The 16,972-nt window shown below is 38.0% G+C and overlaps 1 protein-coding gene across 3 annotated transcripts in view; it reads right to left on the bottom strand.

Moving 5' to 3' along the window:
• Positions 1-735: 735 nt before the first annotated feature.
• The window catches only part of LRCH2 (leucine rich repeats and calponin homology domain containing 2), a 98,515-nt gene continuing 82,278 nt past the window's right edge, over positions 736-16,972 (bottom strand). For all 3 annotated transcript variants that reach the window (XM_053892134.1, XM_053892132.1, XM_053892133.1), the window contains 4 exons: positions 16,561-16,673; positions 16,239-16,376; positions 16,015-16,092; positions 736-1,906 (listed from right to left, as the gene is read on the bottom strand). In XM_053892134.1, coding sequence (XP_053748109.1) covers positions 1,787-1,906; positions 16,015-16,092; positions 16,239-16,376; positions 16,561-16,673 — 449 coding nt within the window. In that variant the 3' untranslated portion in view covers positions 736-1,786. The remainder of the gene's footprint in view (positions 1,907-16,014; positions 16,093-16,238; positions 16,377-16,560; positions 16,674-16,972) is intronic.

The following is a 16,972-nucleotide window of genomic DNA, read 5'->3' as shown; positions in this document are numbered from 1 at the left end:
TATTTGCCATTTCTTACCTTTATTACCCAAGTTTTCACTAGGGAGATTGATTATGCCAATGAAGGTTTTTTTAGATCCAACTGAAAAATAGGAACTAATTAGCTGAAATACTTAAAGTAATAAATTACTAATAATTTAATTTTAAACCTTACAGTTATAAGAAGCTTTAGTTCTTTAAAAGCTCCAATTTCACACTTGGGGAATGTAAAGAACACATGTGTATTCTAATGCCAAAATGTAATTATATGGCTTCATTGCCAACTGATCAATAAAAGTAGAGTTGTTTCGAAACCAACCCTTATTATACCATTTGGCACACTAGTTTTTACCTTTTATATATACCCTTTGAAATACCCAGGCCAACACTTTTAATAAGTTGCATCCATATTAAGAGGTAACAAGTGCAAATAATCACATATTTAAGATATGGTACTTGCTTGGCTACTGCAAAAGTAATTATACTAAGGTTTTTCTATAGCAAACTGAGTTATTACAGTAATGTTTTTGAAAAATTCCTGCACTCCTACCAACGTAAATTTATCCAGCTCCAAACTAAACAAGGACTTTAGGTAACATAGCATACTTAGGAAAATATTTATAGAATGGTCTGTGTTTAATTCAACATCATGTTCACTGAGGATCCTAAGATTTACAGGATCCACAAATGGCCAGATTCCAAATACACACCTATTCTTCAATTGCTGCTCTATGAATCTGGAAAAAAAAAAAAAAACCAAAAAAAAAACAAAAAACCCAACTAATGGCAGCATGCCGACTGCAAGTCCAGACACAGATCCAAACTTTGGCAGTTTTATCAAAGTGTCCTTGATAATGAGTACTTGGCTACTTCTCAAAAACCTTACTGCTTTGTGTAACATTTTCAATACAGAAATAAAATACTCTTCAAATAATACATATTAAAAGATGATTAAGTTTTGCAAAATTAAATAGCATAAATTAAGCATATTAACATTGTTTTTTTTTTTTTTTGACAACATGACATAACCAATTTAAGGAAAACTGCAATGGACTAAATAAAAAACCACAAATGTCACCGTGTGAGGCACATTTAAATCCTCACATATAACTGACCTTACAAAATCTACTAAAATATTTTAAAGTTCCATTGATTCCATTAATACATAAAAAGAAATTGCAAAAATGCTTAAGACTATGTAAGAGTCATCAATTACACAGGCACTTCACATGTAAACAGTCTACAGTACAACTGAAAATATTTTGGCACTAACCTATAATACTAAAAGAATTTAATATAAAGCCAGAGTTCTGCATTTTCTACTCATTTTTTTCTAGAAAACTAAGACCAAAGATTGAAGAAACTGTGTATAAACTAGAATTAGAAGTGTATTAAATAACTCAAATATAGAATAGTCTTAAATCGGTAAAAAAATGATTACCTCATCCAGGTGTTTACTAGTATGCTCTGATATAAAAAAGTAAACCTAATGTGATTATTAAATTGAAACCACATCTTAAATTTAGTATCAATCTGGTTTTTGAAAAATAATGAAGGTTATCAGCTGACTCAGTAAAAAGAGAATTTGAATTTATCAAAAACTCTTATTAAGTTAATCCAGTTTTTCCCCCAAAAGAAGTTTGGGCAATTCGAAATTTAACTTTGATGTTTTAACATGATTTTTTTTTAACCTATGGATTGACCTAATAAAATTATTAATTTTGATTAGACATTCTTATCATGAATTTGAGATTTTTTAAATCACTTCAAATAAATGAAACTATACACTTATAATTTTGAAGTGTTACATCAAGCTGTAGAAAGCTGAGATGCCTTGGTTGTAGGTAATTCAAGAAGAGCCTGCACTGTGACACCAACTTTCACAAGACCTCTCTCTTCCAGAATATGATGAGGCAAACAGAGTCTTTCCTGAAAAACAAAATAAATGATATCAGAACATCTGTTTTTTAATAGTGCAGTAAAGCCTGAACAAGTTAGAACTGGATTTTTAAAACATGTGTCCTGTAAAACTTCAAGTAGAAAGTACGCAATTTTAATTAAATTCTAAACTTTTTATTCTCTTCTTGAGGTGTAATTGCCATGTAACATTATATTAGTTTCAAGTGTAAAACATAATGATTTGAACAGCATTCTCTTCTCTGTATCTATAATGTACACTTTATTTTGTTTGTCCACTTGGGTTTTTTTTAGAGTCTACATGTAAGTGGAAACATACAGGATTTGTCGTTCTCTGTCTGACTTAATTTTGTTTAGCATAATTCCCTCAAAGTCCATCCAAGTCACAAATGGCAAGATTTCGTTCTTTTTTATGGCTGAGTAGTATTCCACTGTACGTATACCACATCTGTGTCCATTCATCCACCAACGGTCTCTTCGGTTGCTTCCATATCCTGGCTATTGTAAATAATGCCACAATGACACAGGGGTGTGAATATCCCCTTCAATTGGTATGTTTGTTTTCTTTGGATAAACACTCAGAAGTAGAATTGCTGGATCATATGGTATTTCTATTTTTAATTTTTGAGGATCCTGCATACTGTTTGCCACAGTGGCTGCACCAATTTACCTTCCCATCAACCTGACGCAAGGGTTCTCTTTTTTCCACGTCCTCATCAACATTTTGTCTTTTGGACAACAGCCATTCTAACGGCGGTCAGGTGGCATCTCATTGTACAAATTCTAATTCTCAAATGGCTCTTTCGATAGACTTTTAGGGTATGGGATTCTATTTTACGGGCTCTGTTTTGATCGGAGGTTGATCTGATCCACATAAATAAGCGAATATTTTAAAGTGAGACAGTCATGCTAGAAGTTCCCTAAGTTCTTGTGCTGGAGTAGAAAGAGCACTCCATTTCCAGTCAGGAAATCTAAGGGCCATGCATACGAAGTACTAAAGGTACTCAAAACTACCCAGAGACTCAGTTTCTTCAACCTGAAGAAAGGACTGTGTAAGAAACAAACTGAAGAGTGTAAACTCTTCTGTCCTGTACAAAATTGGCCTCTCTCGTTCATTCTACCAGTTCTGAGGTTCCACGGTCTCTAAAATATGAAATGATTCAGTACTTTTTTTTTGGTCTTACTGTTACTTCTTTCCAGCTGCTAGTGATCTTTGTTGCTTCTTAGTTCAGTGGTCTAGAATTTGAGAAGTAGCAACGGCCTCCTCTTGTAAGCACATCACATGTCATTTGACCTTAAGGCAGCTTTGCATTAGGTTTCATTAGCCTTGGCTGATCCTCTTCTAACTTCTTTCCTTTTTGTAAGTAATCTCTACTCCCGACGTGGGGCTCAAACTCACCACCCCAAGATCAAGAGTCACATGCTCTACCAACTCAGCCAGCCAGGTTGTCCCTCTTCTAGCATTCTTGATGTTTTCAAGAGTTCTGTCTTCACTCTCTTCTCTTTTGTACTATATCTTCTCTTTGGTATTCTCAAAGCCTTATCAAAATTGCAAGGGTTAACTAAATAAATTTGGTAGCTATTTCTGAAGAAACAGGGCAGTCCACTGCTTCAGCTGGGACACACATTCATCTCAGGAAAGTAAGCTAGTAATGGATAGCGTGGGAGGCAAACAGACCATCGACAGGACCCATCTGGTCCATAACTATACACTTGGTGAACACAGTATCTTACAAGTCTAGAAACATTACATTTTTTTCTAAATCCACTGTTTCTTCAAACATGGGGGGCCTTGGCAAGACTAGGCTCCTATTCCCAAACAGTAATAACTATATCCTCCACCCTGATGACTTTCAAATCTTTATTTCCTGCCATGACCTCTCTATTGAGCTCCAGATACAAATATGAACATGAGACAGCCAAATGGATGTCTAACAGGCAGATCAAAATCAATCTGTCCACAACCGAATTACATCATCACCAAGTTAAACTGTCCTTTTATATTCTGTACCTACGTCAGTAATACACTATTCAATTTCTCTCAATATAAACCTCGGAATCCTAATAGTCTTTTCTTTCTTCCTTATTCCCATAAACCATTCACCAAACACTACTGGTAATAATCCCATTTATCAGAAGCATTCTCAAAAACTATCTTCTTATCTCCATTTTCACAATAGCATTTGCTGCATTCCCAATGTTTTGTTTATTTATTCAAATAATCACTGAAATGTTAGAAAAGAAAAAAAGGTTTCACATCAACGACCTCAGCTTCCACCTTAGAACTAGAAAAAGAACAAACAAATTAAGCCGATGGCAAGAAGAAAGAAAGAACATATGAAGTTGAGAGAGGAAAGTAATAAAATAAAAACCAGAAAATAATAGACAAAAAAAAAATCAGTGAAACCAAATGTTAGTTCACTGAGAAAATTTTTAAAAATTCATAAGCTTCTACCTAGGTTAATCAGAAAAAAGAAAACACACAGATTACCTACATCAGGAATAAGAGAAGTAACATCAGAAGAGATATTACAAATACTAAACTGATAATAAGGGGACATTATAAACAACTTTATAATAATAAGTTTGACAAACTACATGAAATAGACAAATTCCTTGACACACAGTATACCAAAAGCTCATGCAAGAAGAAACAGAAAACCAGAATAGCCTTGTATCTATTAAAGAAATTAGAATTGTAGTTAAAATCCTTTCCACAAAGAAAACTTTTGGCCCAGCTGGTTTCATTAAAGAATCTGACCAAATGTTTTAAAAGGAAATAGGATCAATTCTACACAAAATTTTCACAAAAAGTGAGGAGCAGGGAATACTTCCTAACCTATTTCTTAAGGTCAATATTACCATGACACTAAAGCCAGGCAAAAGATATTAAAAGAAAAGAAAACTAAAGACCAATATCCCCATGAACATAGATGTAAAAAGTCTAAACAAAATTTTAGCAAACTGAGTTCAACAATATCAAAACAACAACAAAATCTAAGATGACCAAGAGGGTTTATCCCAGAAATCTAGGTTTGAGTTAATATCTGAAAATCAACCACCATTAAGTCACAATACTGTGCAAGAAAAAGGATGTTATCATCTCAGTGGTTGTAGAAAAAGCATTTGACAGAATTCAACATCCGTTCCTGATAAGAACTCTCAACAATCTAGGAATAGAAAGGAATTTGCTCAACCTGATACAGTTCATCTATAAAGAAAAACAACAGCTAACATTTGCAAAGCATATATCTCATAGAGTACTTTTATCTGGAATATAGAAAAAAAACACCCACAACTCATTAATAAAAAGGTGAATAATCCAATTAATAAAGGGGCACAGGATTTGAAAAGACACTTCTCCAAAGAATGTCTACAAATAGTCAATAACCACATGAAAATGTGTCCCACATAATTAGCCACTAGGGAAATGCTAATTAAAACCACAATGGCTGTGGGTGCCTCACATCCAGTGAGCTATGCTAGCTTACTGTCAACTTCCCCTAGAGGGTGAGGGCCCCCAATCCAGCTGCACAGCTGTGGATGCTGGGGATTGTGTTGGATGTCCAGAAACAGTCAGGGGTGGCAAATGGGTCAGATCCACATTTCAGCTCTGGAGGAACTCTGGGTGCGGGGTGAGGCAATGGGATCCTCCAGCCTTTGCATCCCAGGCTCCCCCATCGAGCCCAGAGCCCAATCCCTCCCGAGGCAATGGCAGGACTGGGTCCCTAACTGACCAGGCACAGGGATGCTGCAGGGGAGGCGACACAGGCATCAGCCACAAGAAACCGAAAGCAGCAGCTGTGAACCTCTCCCAAGCACAGTAAATGATGTGACGTTCCCCGGCTCCTCTGAGAATCTCTGCCTGCTCCCTCCTCTTTCCCACCCTCAACTGTGTCCTTGGGGCCTAGGTATAGAATGAAGAAAGCTGAAACAAGTGTTCAAAAAAAAATTTGTTCATGAGTGTTCATAGCAGCATTATTCATAATAAACAATGAGTGGAAACAGCCCAAACGTCCATCAACTTATGAACTGTAAACAAAATGTGGTATAAATGTTAGTCAGTTAGTTTGGAGGTATCAGCCAGGAGGGATAAACTGGTGCTGGCCACACCCTCGGAGGCACCCCCAAAGGTTAACAGCCACACCTTCAGAGCCACCTCTAAGGGCTAACAGAGCAGGAAAGGCTTAGCCACAGAGTTGGCTCAAAAGGCACAAAGGGACTTCTAAGAACGGAGCAAGCACACAAAAGGTTGCCTTGTGCTATCCCCTGTCACCTTAGGTTACCTTAAAGTCACAGCAAAGCCCATTAAAACTCTTGAATATGCAGTACATAAATAAATACAATTATAACAGAATGCATCATAAGTAGGCACAATGCACAGAAGCCAAAATGTTACACAATCAGCAGCCGACAATCAAAAATGCCAATCAAAGCCAAATTTATATGTAAACAAAGCAGGCTTATAAGGCTGTAGCTAGAACTTCTCAGGTCCATTGCCATTCTTACTCCGGCAGGGGCCTGCTTTCACTCTTAAAAGTGTACTATACTTATCTACTTGATAAACTCTATCTCCCTATTCTGGTCTCAGGTCCCTAATTCATTGCTGCATCCAGGCCAAGAACCTAGTGACCCAGTAACCTAGACATACAATAAAATATTCAGCCATAAAAATAAATAAAGTACCACTTTACACAACAACACGGATAAACCTTGGAAACATTATACAAAATGAAAAAAGCAGACACAAAAGCTCCCATATTGTAGGACTTCATTTATACGTAATGTCCAGAATAGGCAAATCCATAGAAACAGAATGGGGTGCTGGGGGTGGGGAGTATGGACAGGGAGACTACTAATGGGTAAGAGGTTTCTTTCTGGGATGATAAAACATTCTAGGGGAGGAGCTAAGATAGTAGAGTACTAGGAGGACCCTAGGCTTCCCTCATCACTGGAACATACCTAGATAACCATCAAGTCACTCCAAATACCTAAAAAATCCATCTGAGGACTGACAGAACAAACTGCACAACTAAAGGGAGAGAAGGGGCCACATCATGGAAGGTAGGAGGCACGGAGCTATGGTCTGGGGAAGAAAAGGGCTGCAGAGGGGAGGGAGCCCTGGTTGTGGAGAAAAGAGAGAGAGAGAGAGAGAGAAGCACAACAGGGGGTAGCATAAGGAAAACACTTCTCCAAAGTTACTGACTGGGAAAAGGAGAGAGGCTGATTTTCATGAGTTTTCGCACCCAGTGGGGCTCAAAGACTGAAGTATTAGAGGTCTGTGGCACAGCTGGTCTAGAGCCCTGAGAGCGCTGCAGTGCTCCTGTAAGAGGAGATAGGCAGGTAACCCGGGGGCAGACATGTGACACGTGGATTGCCTGAGATGCACTGGCAGAGACAGTTCTCCATTCTTGGAGCACATCTGAGAGAGGTGGAGTTTCCTCTCCAGGGACAAAGGAGCCAGTGAACGCCATTTCCCACCCCTGCCCCCTGAGCATAGACACAGAGACACCCACTGAGGGCAGCCAACCTAGGCAATGGTTCTTTAGCGCACTTGGCCCCTGCCCTTCTGGGTCAAACCTGCATCAATCCCAGTGCAGCAAGACCCTCCCCAGGAAGACCGGCACAGGTCCCCCCACCCATACCTGGGTCCCTAAAGTTCAGAGTCTTAAACTCAGTGGGCCTGGCTGGGATAGAGTCCAAAGTGCACTGCACTGCTCCAGGCAGGCAAACAATCCAGACATACTGTGAAAACAGCAATCTGAAAAACACCTAGGACACATGAGGGGAAATTATTAGCTCCTCTGGGAGGGCTTCCCTGACAGCAGTGAGCATAAACCCCTCTCTGGGGACAAAGGAGCTGGCTGGTGCCATTTTCCTCTCCCATCCCTCAGCATAGACTACAGCACAGTGCCAACACCCGCTGCTGAAATTACTTTCACTAAGCCCCACCACCCTTCGTTGTGCTGGTACTGCTTTTCCAGGCAAACATCCCTGAGAACTGATGCAGCAGGCTCCTCCCCCAGAAAACCAGCACAAAACCCTGCACAAACCACATCTACTGACCATAAAGATCTGCAAGGCTTCAGCTCTAGTGGAAAAAGCATCAGGTCTGTTAACAAGCAGACCGAAGCACATGTAGATAGAACTCGCCACGCTCTGGCCAAGGTCCAAACACTCCCCCACTGCAGGCAAGGAGCAACTCTACAGAGGACTAACGGATGGGATACAGCAGTCATAACGCGGCAGCAGAGCACATGCAGCATACGCCAGAGACACTTCCTGAAGCGTCAGGCCCTGGATGTTCTATGATTTCTTATTCGTAGAGCCATTAATCTCAGAAGCAGGGAACATAACAGGCTTTCCTAACACACAGAAGAAGACAGAAACCTAGATAAAATGCCAAGACAAAGGAATTCATCCCAAAAGAAAGAATAAGAAAAAGTCATGGCCAGGGATCTAATCAAAACAGATGTAAGTAATACGCCTGATCCAGAATTTAAAACAACAATCATAAGGATACTAGCTGGGCTTGGGAAAAGCATAGAAGACATCAGGGAGACACTTACCACAGCGATAAAAGAGCTTAAAACTGATAAGGCCAAAATGAAAAGTGAAATAACCAAGATTCGAAACCAACTGGTAGTAATGACCACAAGGATGGAAGAAGCAGAGGAATGAACAACATATAAGACAAAATTATGGAAATAATGAATCTGATCAAAAGAAGGAAAGAAAAATCTTGGACCATGAATGTAGACTTAGGGAACTCGGTGGCTTAACGAAGTGTAGTTAACATTCATATCATAGGACACCCAGAAGAAGAGAGAGAAAAGGGGACAGAAAATTTATTTGAGGAAATTACAGCGTCCCTAATCTAGGGAAGGAAATAGACTTCCAAATCCAGGAGGCACAGAAAACTCCCATCAACATCAACAGAAACAGGCCAACACCAAAATATATCATTAATTTGCAAAATACAGAGGTAAGGAAAAAAATCCTAAAAGCAGAAGACAAAAGAAGTCCCTAACTTACAAGAGATGACAAATAAGGTTAGCAGCAGATCTCTCTACAGAAACTTGGCAGGCTAGAAGGGAGTGGAATGATACACTCAATGTGCTGAATGGGAAAAATCTTCAGCCAAGAATACTCTATCGAGCAAGGCAATCAATCAGAAAAGAAGGAAAAAGAGTTTCCTAGACAAACAAAAATTAAGAGTTTGTGACCACTAAAGTAGCCCTGCAAGAAATATTAAAGGGGACTCTTTGAGTGGGAAAGAAAGACCAAAAGCAACAAAGATTAGAAAGGAACAGAGAAAATCTCCAGAAACAATGACAAAACAAGTAATAAGATGGCACTAAATTCGTATCTATCATTACTCTGAATGTAAATGGACGAAATGCTCCACTCAAAAGACACAGGGTGTCAGGATGCATAAAAAACAAGAGCCATCGAGGGGCACCTGGGTGGCTCAGTCAGTTAAGTGTCCAACTTTGGCTCAGGTCATGATCTTACAGTTCGTGGGTTCAAACCCTGTGTTGGGCTCCATGATGACAGCTCAGAGCCTGGAGCTTGCTTCGGATTCTGTGTCTCCCTCTCTTTCTACCCCTCCCCCACTCGTGCTCTGTCTCTATCTCTCAAAAATAAATAAAACATTAAAAAAAAAGACCCATCTTTATGCTGCCTAGAAGAGACCCATTTTGGACCTATAGACAGCTGCATACTGAAAGTAAGCAGAGGGAAAAACATTTACCATGCAAATGGACATCAAAACAAAAAAGCCAGAGTAGCAATACTTATATCAGACAAACTAGATTTTAAACTAAAGATTGTAACAAGAGATGAAGAAGGGCACTATATCATAATAAAGGAGTCTATCCAACAAGATCTAACAAGTAAATATTTATGTCCCCAACTTGAAACCCCAAACATATAAAACAATTAATAACAAACATAAAGGAACTCTTTGACAATAATACAATAATGGTAGACTTTAAAACCCCACTCATATCAATGGACAGATCATCTGAACAGAAAATCAACAAGGAACAATGCCTTTGAATGACACACTGGACCAGATGGACTTAACAGATACATTCAGAACATTTTATCCAAAAGCAACAGAATATACATTCTTCTCAAGCGCACATGGGACATTCTCCAGGATAGATCATGTATTAGTTCACAAATCAGGGCTCAGCAAGTACAAAAAGACTGAGATCATACCATGCATATTTTCAGATCCCAACGCTATGAAACTGAAAGTGAACCACAAGAAAAATTTTGAAAATACCACAAATACATGGGAGGATAAAGAATATCATTCTAAAGAATGAGTAAGTCAAGCAGGAAATTAAAGAAGAAATAAAAAACACACATGGAAACAAATGAAAATGAACAAGATGGTCCAAAAGATTTGGGATGCAGCAAAAGTGATCATAAGAGGGAAGTATACAGCAATACAGGGCTACCTCAAGAAGCAAGAAAAATCTCAAATACACAGCCTAACCTTACACATAAAGGAGCTAGAAAAAGAACAACATATGAAGCCTAAAGCAAGTAGATAGGAAATAATAAATATCAGAGCAGAAATAAATGATATAGAAGGAAGGACAAGAACAACAAAAAACCACAGTAGAACAGATCAAAGACACCAGAAGCTGATTCCTTGAAAAAATTAATAAAACTGATAAACCCCTACCTGGACTTATCAAAAAGAAAAGAGAAAGGACCCAAATAAATAAAATCATGAATGAGTGGGGAGAAATCACAACCAACACCACAGAAATACAAAGAATTATAAGAGAAAATTACAAAAAAATATATGTAAACAAATTGGACATTCTGGAATACAATCTGGAATAAATTCCTAGAAATATATCAAGTACCAAAACTGAAACATGAGGAAACAGAAAACTTGAACAGACTAATAATAACCAGCAAAGAAATTGAATCAGTAATCAAAACTCTCCCAACAAACAAAGTCCAGGATCGGATGGCTTCAGAGGAGAAATGTAACAAACATTTAAAGAAGAGTTAATAGCTATTCTTCCCAAACTGTTCCAAAACATAGAAATGGAAGGAAAACCGCCACGTTCATTCTACGAGGACAGCATTACCTTGATTCTAAAACCAGACAAACCCATTAGAAACAGAACTACAACCCAATATCCCTGATGAACATGGATGCAAAAATTCTCAACAAAATACTAGCAAAGCGAATCCAACAGCACATTAAAATAACCACTCTCCACAATCAAGTAGGATTTCTTCCTGGGTTGCCAGGGTTGGTCAATATTCACAAATCAATCAATGTGAAACACCACATTCATAAAGGAAAGGATAAGAACCAACATGATCCTCTCAACAGACGCAGAAAAAAGCATGTGACAAACTACAGCATCCATTCATGATAAAACCCTCAAGAAAGTAGGGATCCAGGGAACGTACCTCAACATCATAAAGGTCATATATGAAAAACCCATGGCTAGTATCATCCTCGCTGGGGAAAAACGGACTCTACAGTCAGGAATAAGACAAGGCTGTCCACTCTCACAGCTGTTATTTAACATAGTACTGGAAGTCCTAGCCTCAGCAATCAGACAACAAAAAGAAATAAAAGGCATCCGAATTGGCAAAGAAGAAGTCAAACTTTCACTATTTGCACATTACATGATATCTATGTAGAAAACGCAAAAGACTCTACCAAAAGACTGCTAGAGCTGGCACACAAATTCAGTGAAGTCGCAGGATACAAAATCAACATACAGAAATCTGTTGCATTTCTATACACAAATAATGAAGCAGCAGAAAGAGAAATCAAGGAATCAATCCCATTTACGATTCTACCGAAAACCACGAGACACTCAGGAATAAACAAATCAAAGAGGTAAAAGATCTGTATTCCAAAAACTATAAAACATTGATGAAGGAAACTGAAGACACCACAAGGAAATCGAAAGACATACCATGGATATTCTTTCCTGCTTTGTCAAAGAGGAGTTGACCATATAGTTGTGGATTCATCTCTGGGTTTTTTATTCTGTTCCACTGATCTATGTGTCTGTTTTTGTGCCAGTACCATACTGCCTTGGTCCCTACAGGTTTGTAATACAGCTTGAAGTCTGGATTTGTGACCCCCTCCAGCTTTGCTTTTCTTTTTCAGGATTTCTTTGGCCATTCGGGGTCTTTTGTGGTTTCATACAAATCCAAAAGCACAATTTTTAAACATGATAAATTTTACTTCAAAAAATATAAAGCTTGTGCTGTTTGGAAGATACTATAATGAGGGGCATCTGGGTGGCTCATTTGGCTAAGCGTCTGACTCGACTTTGGTTCAGGTCATGAGCTCATGGTTCTTGAGTTCAAGCCCTATATTGACCTCTATGCTGACAGCGCGGCGTCTGCTCGAGCTTCTCTCTCTGTCCCTCCCTCTCTGCCCTTTCCCTTCGTGCTCTCTATGAAAATAAATAAACTTAAAAAAGGATACTCTAATGAGAATGAAAAGATAAGCCGAAGACTTGTGATACAATACTTGTTTATCACATATCTGGTAAAGAACTTAGTTCATAATTTATAGAGAAATCTCAAACTCAGTGACAAGAAAACAGCTCAATTAAAAAACAGACAAAAGAGGAGTGCCTGGGTGGCTCAGTTGAGTAAGCATCTGACTCGATCTCGGCCCAAGTCTTGATCTCACGGTTCCTGGGATGAAGTCCCGCGTCAGGCTCTGTCACTGATAGTGCAGAGCTTGCTTGGGATTCTCTCTCTCCCTCTCTGTCTCTCTGCCCCTCTCCTGTGCACACATGCATGCGTTCTCTCTAAATAAATAAATAAACTTTGAAAAAAGAGACTAAAATAATAGAAGATTAGAATAGAATACGCCATAAAAGAAGCCATACCAATGGCAAATAAGCCCTTGAAAAGATGATCAACATCATTAGCCTTCAGGGAAGTGCAGATTAAAACCACATTGACAAACTGGTACATACCTATCAGAATGGCAAAAAATAAAGAAAAAAAACCACTATATTAAATGCTGTTGAGGATATGGAGGAACTAGAACTCTCATATACTGTTGACAGGAATGTAAAATGGTACAACTACTTTGGGAAACAGTTTTTTACTTTCCTGTAAGGTTAAGTACACACCTACCATATGTTTCATTCATGTTACTCCTGGGGATCTACCCCAAATTAAAGAATGTATGTATATATCCAAAGACTTGTGTATAAATGTTCATAGCAGTCTTATTTGTCTCAGTGGTCGCTAAAACTGGAAACAATCCAAATGACCATCAACAAGTCAATAGACCAACAAATTGTGGTTCACAATGAAATACTACTCAGCAATAAAAAGGAATGATCTATTTATATATGCAACATCACTGATGAGTCTTAAAACAATTACACTGAGTGAAAAAAGCCAGAAAAAAATCATACATATTCTATCATTCCATTTATATACAACTCTAGATAGAAAATGCAAACTATTTTTGTTATTTTTATTTTTTTTACATTTATTTATTTTTGAGAAACAGAGTGAGACAAAGCATGAGCAGGGGAGGGGCAGAGAGAGAAGGAGACACAGACTCCAAAGCAGGCTCCAGGCTCTGAGCTGCCAGCACAGAGCCTGACGCGGGGCTCGAACCCACGAACCGTGAGATCATGACCTGAGCTGAAGTCGGACGCTCAACCGACTGAGCCACCCAGGCACCCCAGAAAATGCAAACTAAACTATAACAACAGATAGCAGATTAGTGGTTACCCACGGAAAAAAGGATTGCCAAGGGACACACGGAAAGTTTTAGGGGTCATGAACATGCTCATTATCTTGACTGTGGTGATGATTTCATGGTGTATGCATGTCAAAACTTACTTAACTGTATAGCTTATCTATATGCACTTTATTGTATGTCAATTATACCTCAAAAAAGCTATTACAACACAAAAATCTCTTGGGGCTCCTGGGTGGCTTAGTCAATTAGGCATCTGACTTTGGCTCAGGTCATGATCTCATGGTTCGTGAATTAGAGTCTCACATCGGATGAGCTTGAGCCCAACTTTGGGTGAGCCTCACTTCTCTCTCTCTCTCTCCCTCTCTCTCTCTGCCCCTCATGGGATTCTCTCTCCCTCTCTCTGCCCCTAGCTCACTTGCACCCTCTCTCTAAAAAAAAATACAAAAATACAAAAGTACATTAAAATGAAATAAAAGACACTAAATGAAGAAACGGACTCTATATTACAATTTCTAAGTCAAGGAAAAACAAGAAGCTAATGATAAAACTCTTTCCCCAATACCAGTAGCTGGGAAGTTTTGAAAATGGGAGTTGATAACTGGTCCTTCCATAAGTCCCTCTTGTGGTAGCATGGGTGGGTTACTAACCCTTTCCTAAAACAAGCTAGAAAGAGAGTATTAGACTATGCTAAGTAGAATAGTTTCCGTTAAGACCTTCCTAATTGATGCTTCTTGCCTACTATACCAAGAAGGTATCTGGAATATGTTGCAATGTCTTTTCTTTCATATAAAAGCACACAAATAGAGAGTATCCAAGCTTGAGGATATGTTCTAAAGTTAGATCACCTGGGTTCATAGCTTGGCCCCACTGTGCACTAAAGATGAGACCTTGGAGAAGTTCTCTAACCTCCCTGTGCCTCAGTTTACTCATCTGTAAAATGTGCATTCATTCGATAAATGTTTATTGAGAATGCTCCCCCCAAAAACTCTTAAAAATGATAAAACAGAAAAATATATATAATGTAATCCTAACTAGAAAACAAAACTTCCTGGGGCGCCTGGGTGGCTCAGTCGGTTAAGCGGCCGACTTCGGCTCAGGTCATGATCTCACAGTCCATGGGTTCGAGCCCCGCGTCGGGCTCTGTGCTGACAGCTCAGAGCCTGGAGCCTGTTTCAGATTCTGTGTCTCCCTCTCTCTGACCCTCCCCCGTTCATGCTCTGCCTCTCTCTGTCTCAAAAATAAATAAGTGTTAAAAAAAAAAAAAAATTAAAAAAAAAAAGAAAACAAAACTTCCTAATTTTTCTGTTTTCTCAATAAGAGATTAAGAGTACAAAGAAGAACTAACATAAAAATGTTTAAGAATTAAAATTTTAAGACATCATGTCAAGCATAAAGATGTAATTAGAGAACAGCAGCATGTAGTTTCGAAATTACAGGGTAATTCAACTGATTCTCTCTATATAAATTATATTTATTCACTTGAGGAAAGAGATTAAAGTGGAATCTGTAGACCAGATTATTAGGACACTGGTAAAAAGAGCTAAATGAGCACAACTCAATATATAAATGTATCAAATCAACACACTGCACACCAAACTTAATGTTATGGATCAATTACATCTCGATAAAAATGAATTTTTAAAAATAAAAGGATGTCAGCAAATTTGACAACAAATTATATTTAAAAAACTAAATAAATAAAATAAAAGGGAAAAGTATCACAACTATACTGTGATCTGCTAACAACACCATGTCCTTTCAACACCTGACCATCTTGATGTTGGGCCTATGATGTTTTCTAAAAAAGTAATATTTTAATTATTTGTTTTCATTATACATTTACAATACTACTTTAACTGCTAATTTTATAGTACTGCAATTATCACCTGAAACATAAGCCAAATTCTACAAATTTCAGACAAAGTTTGTCCCATGAGAAATTGTCATGATATGTTACTAATATGTAGAATTCGACATTCTGAAGTTTAAAACGCTGTTCACCCTGAATGCAAATCTTCTCATGAGAGTCTACCCATGGATTTACAAAGCAGTCCAAATGTGTTTCAGCAGGAGAAATGAAAGCAGCAACTGCATCACAATCAACTTTTAATATAGCCACTAAGTTATGTTTTCTCAATGATATGTATGATTACTGCATTTTTCCATATATGTAGCTATTTTATAAATGACTTTAAAAGCAGCTTTAAAACATTCATTAGACAGCTGCTACAGTTAAAGCTGGAACTCGGTAAAAGGTACCAAGAGAACGTATTCATTTTCATGTCCAGAAAGCATTATTTGTTCCTATTGTGAAGAAGAACCCTGGTATGCACATAATAAGTTAATATTTAAATGATCATTTTGTTAGAAAAAGAACAGTTACCTGTGAGACACCCAACTTTTTACATGCATCAAGAAAATTTTCTACATTTCTTCGACATTTTGCCATGCTCAGTTTAGGCTGTGAAGTAAGGGGAAAAAGGTATTTTTCAGGCACATTTATACAAAAATTAATCAAAACTAAAAATTACAGTTACTGACGTGTATTATTTAAAGACAGTTTTGAGAAGCTCTATCTTCCTTTAGAGAATTACTGAAGAAACTTACCACTGCTGGTGACGGCACGTGAATACTAGCTACAGAGCGTGGCCTTATATGATTGGCTAAATGGCAAAGAACAACCCCATCCATCAGTGCGGCTCCAATGTCATCAGGCAAAATGACTTTTAACCTGGATTCGAGATTCTATAAAGAAATGGGTATAAATCACAGATATTCTATCTAAATATAAATGCTATATATTTGTATCAGTAACCATTATAGAATCCAAAATTTTAAAAAGCTTTGCAAATAAAATGCATCTAGCTTGCTAATTTTCCAAGTTAAACTCATTTCTGCAAAGCAAATCTGTAAGGTCAATCTCGCTTACGTTGCGAAGTTGTCGTATTTGCTCTCGTTCTTCCCGGAGATGTTCCATCTTTCTTCTCATTGTAAATCCTGGATCTGCTGCCCCATATTCCTGACGAGATGAGCGGCTAAAAGCTATAAAAACAGACATTTCCTAGCTTATCACAAGGCTAACAGGAAGAAGCAACCAGCAGTGGGGAAAGAGGCATGATGAAAAAGAATCAGTACAAAACTACAAAAAACACCATCACTCAATACATTCTAAATACTTTTTGTAGAATATCATCGAAATCTACTTATGTGCATAACTGAAAGCAACAGGGAAGACAAGTGTAACAATTTCTACCACCCATACATGTTCTTACTTAAACATATGTTATTAGAAACTTATGATCCAGGTTAAAAATTGTTATTGAACATACATCAGCCGTTAT

Source organism: Panthera pardus, unplaced genomic scaffold, assembly GCF_024362965.1.
Source record: "Panthera pardus isolate Hobbes unplaced genomic scaffold, ASM2436296v1 HiC_scaffold_27, whole genome shotgun sequence".
NCBI lineage: Eukaryota > Metazoa > Chordata > Mammalia > Carnivora > Felidae > Panthera > Panthera pardus.
Note: the sequence above shows the minus strand (reverse complement) of the source record. Positions and strands in the feature narration are given on the sequence as shown.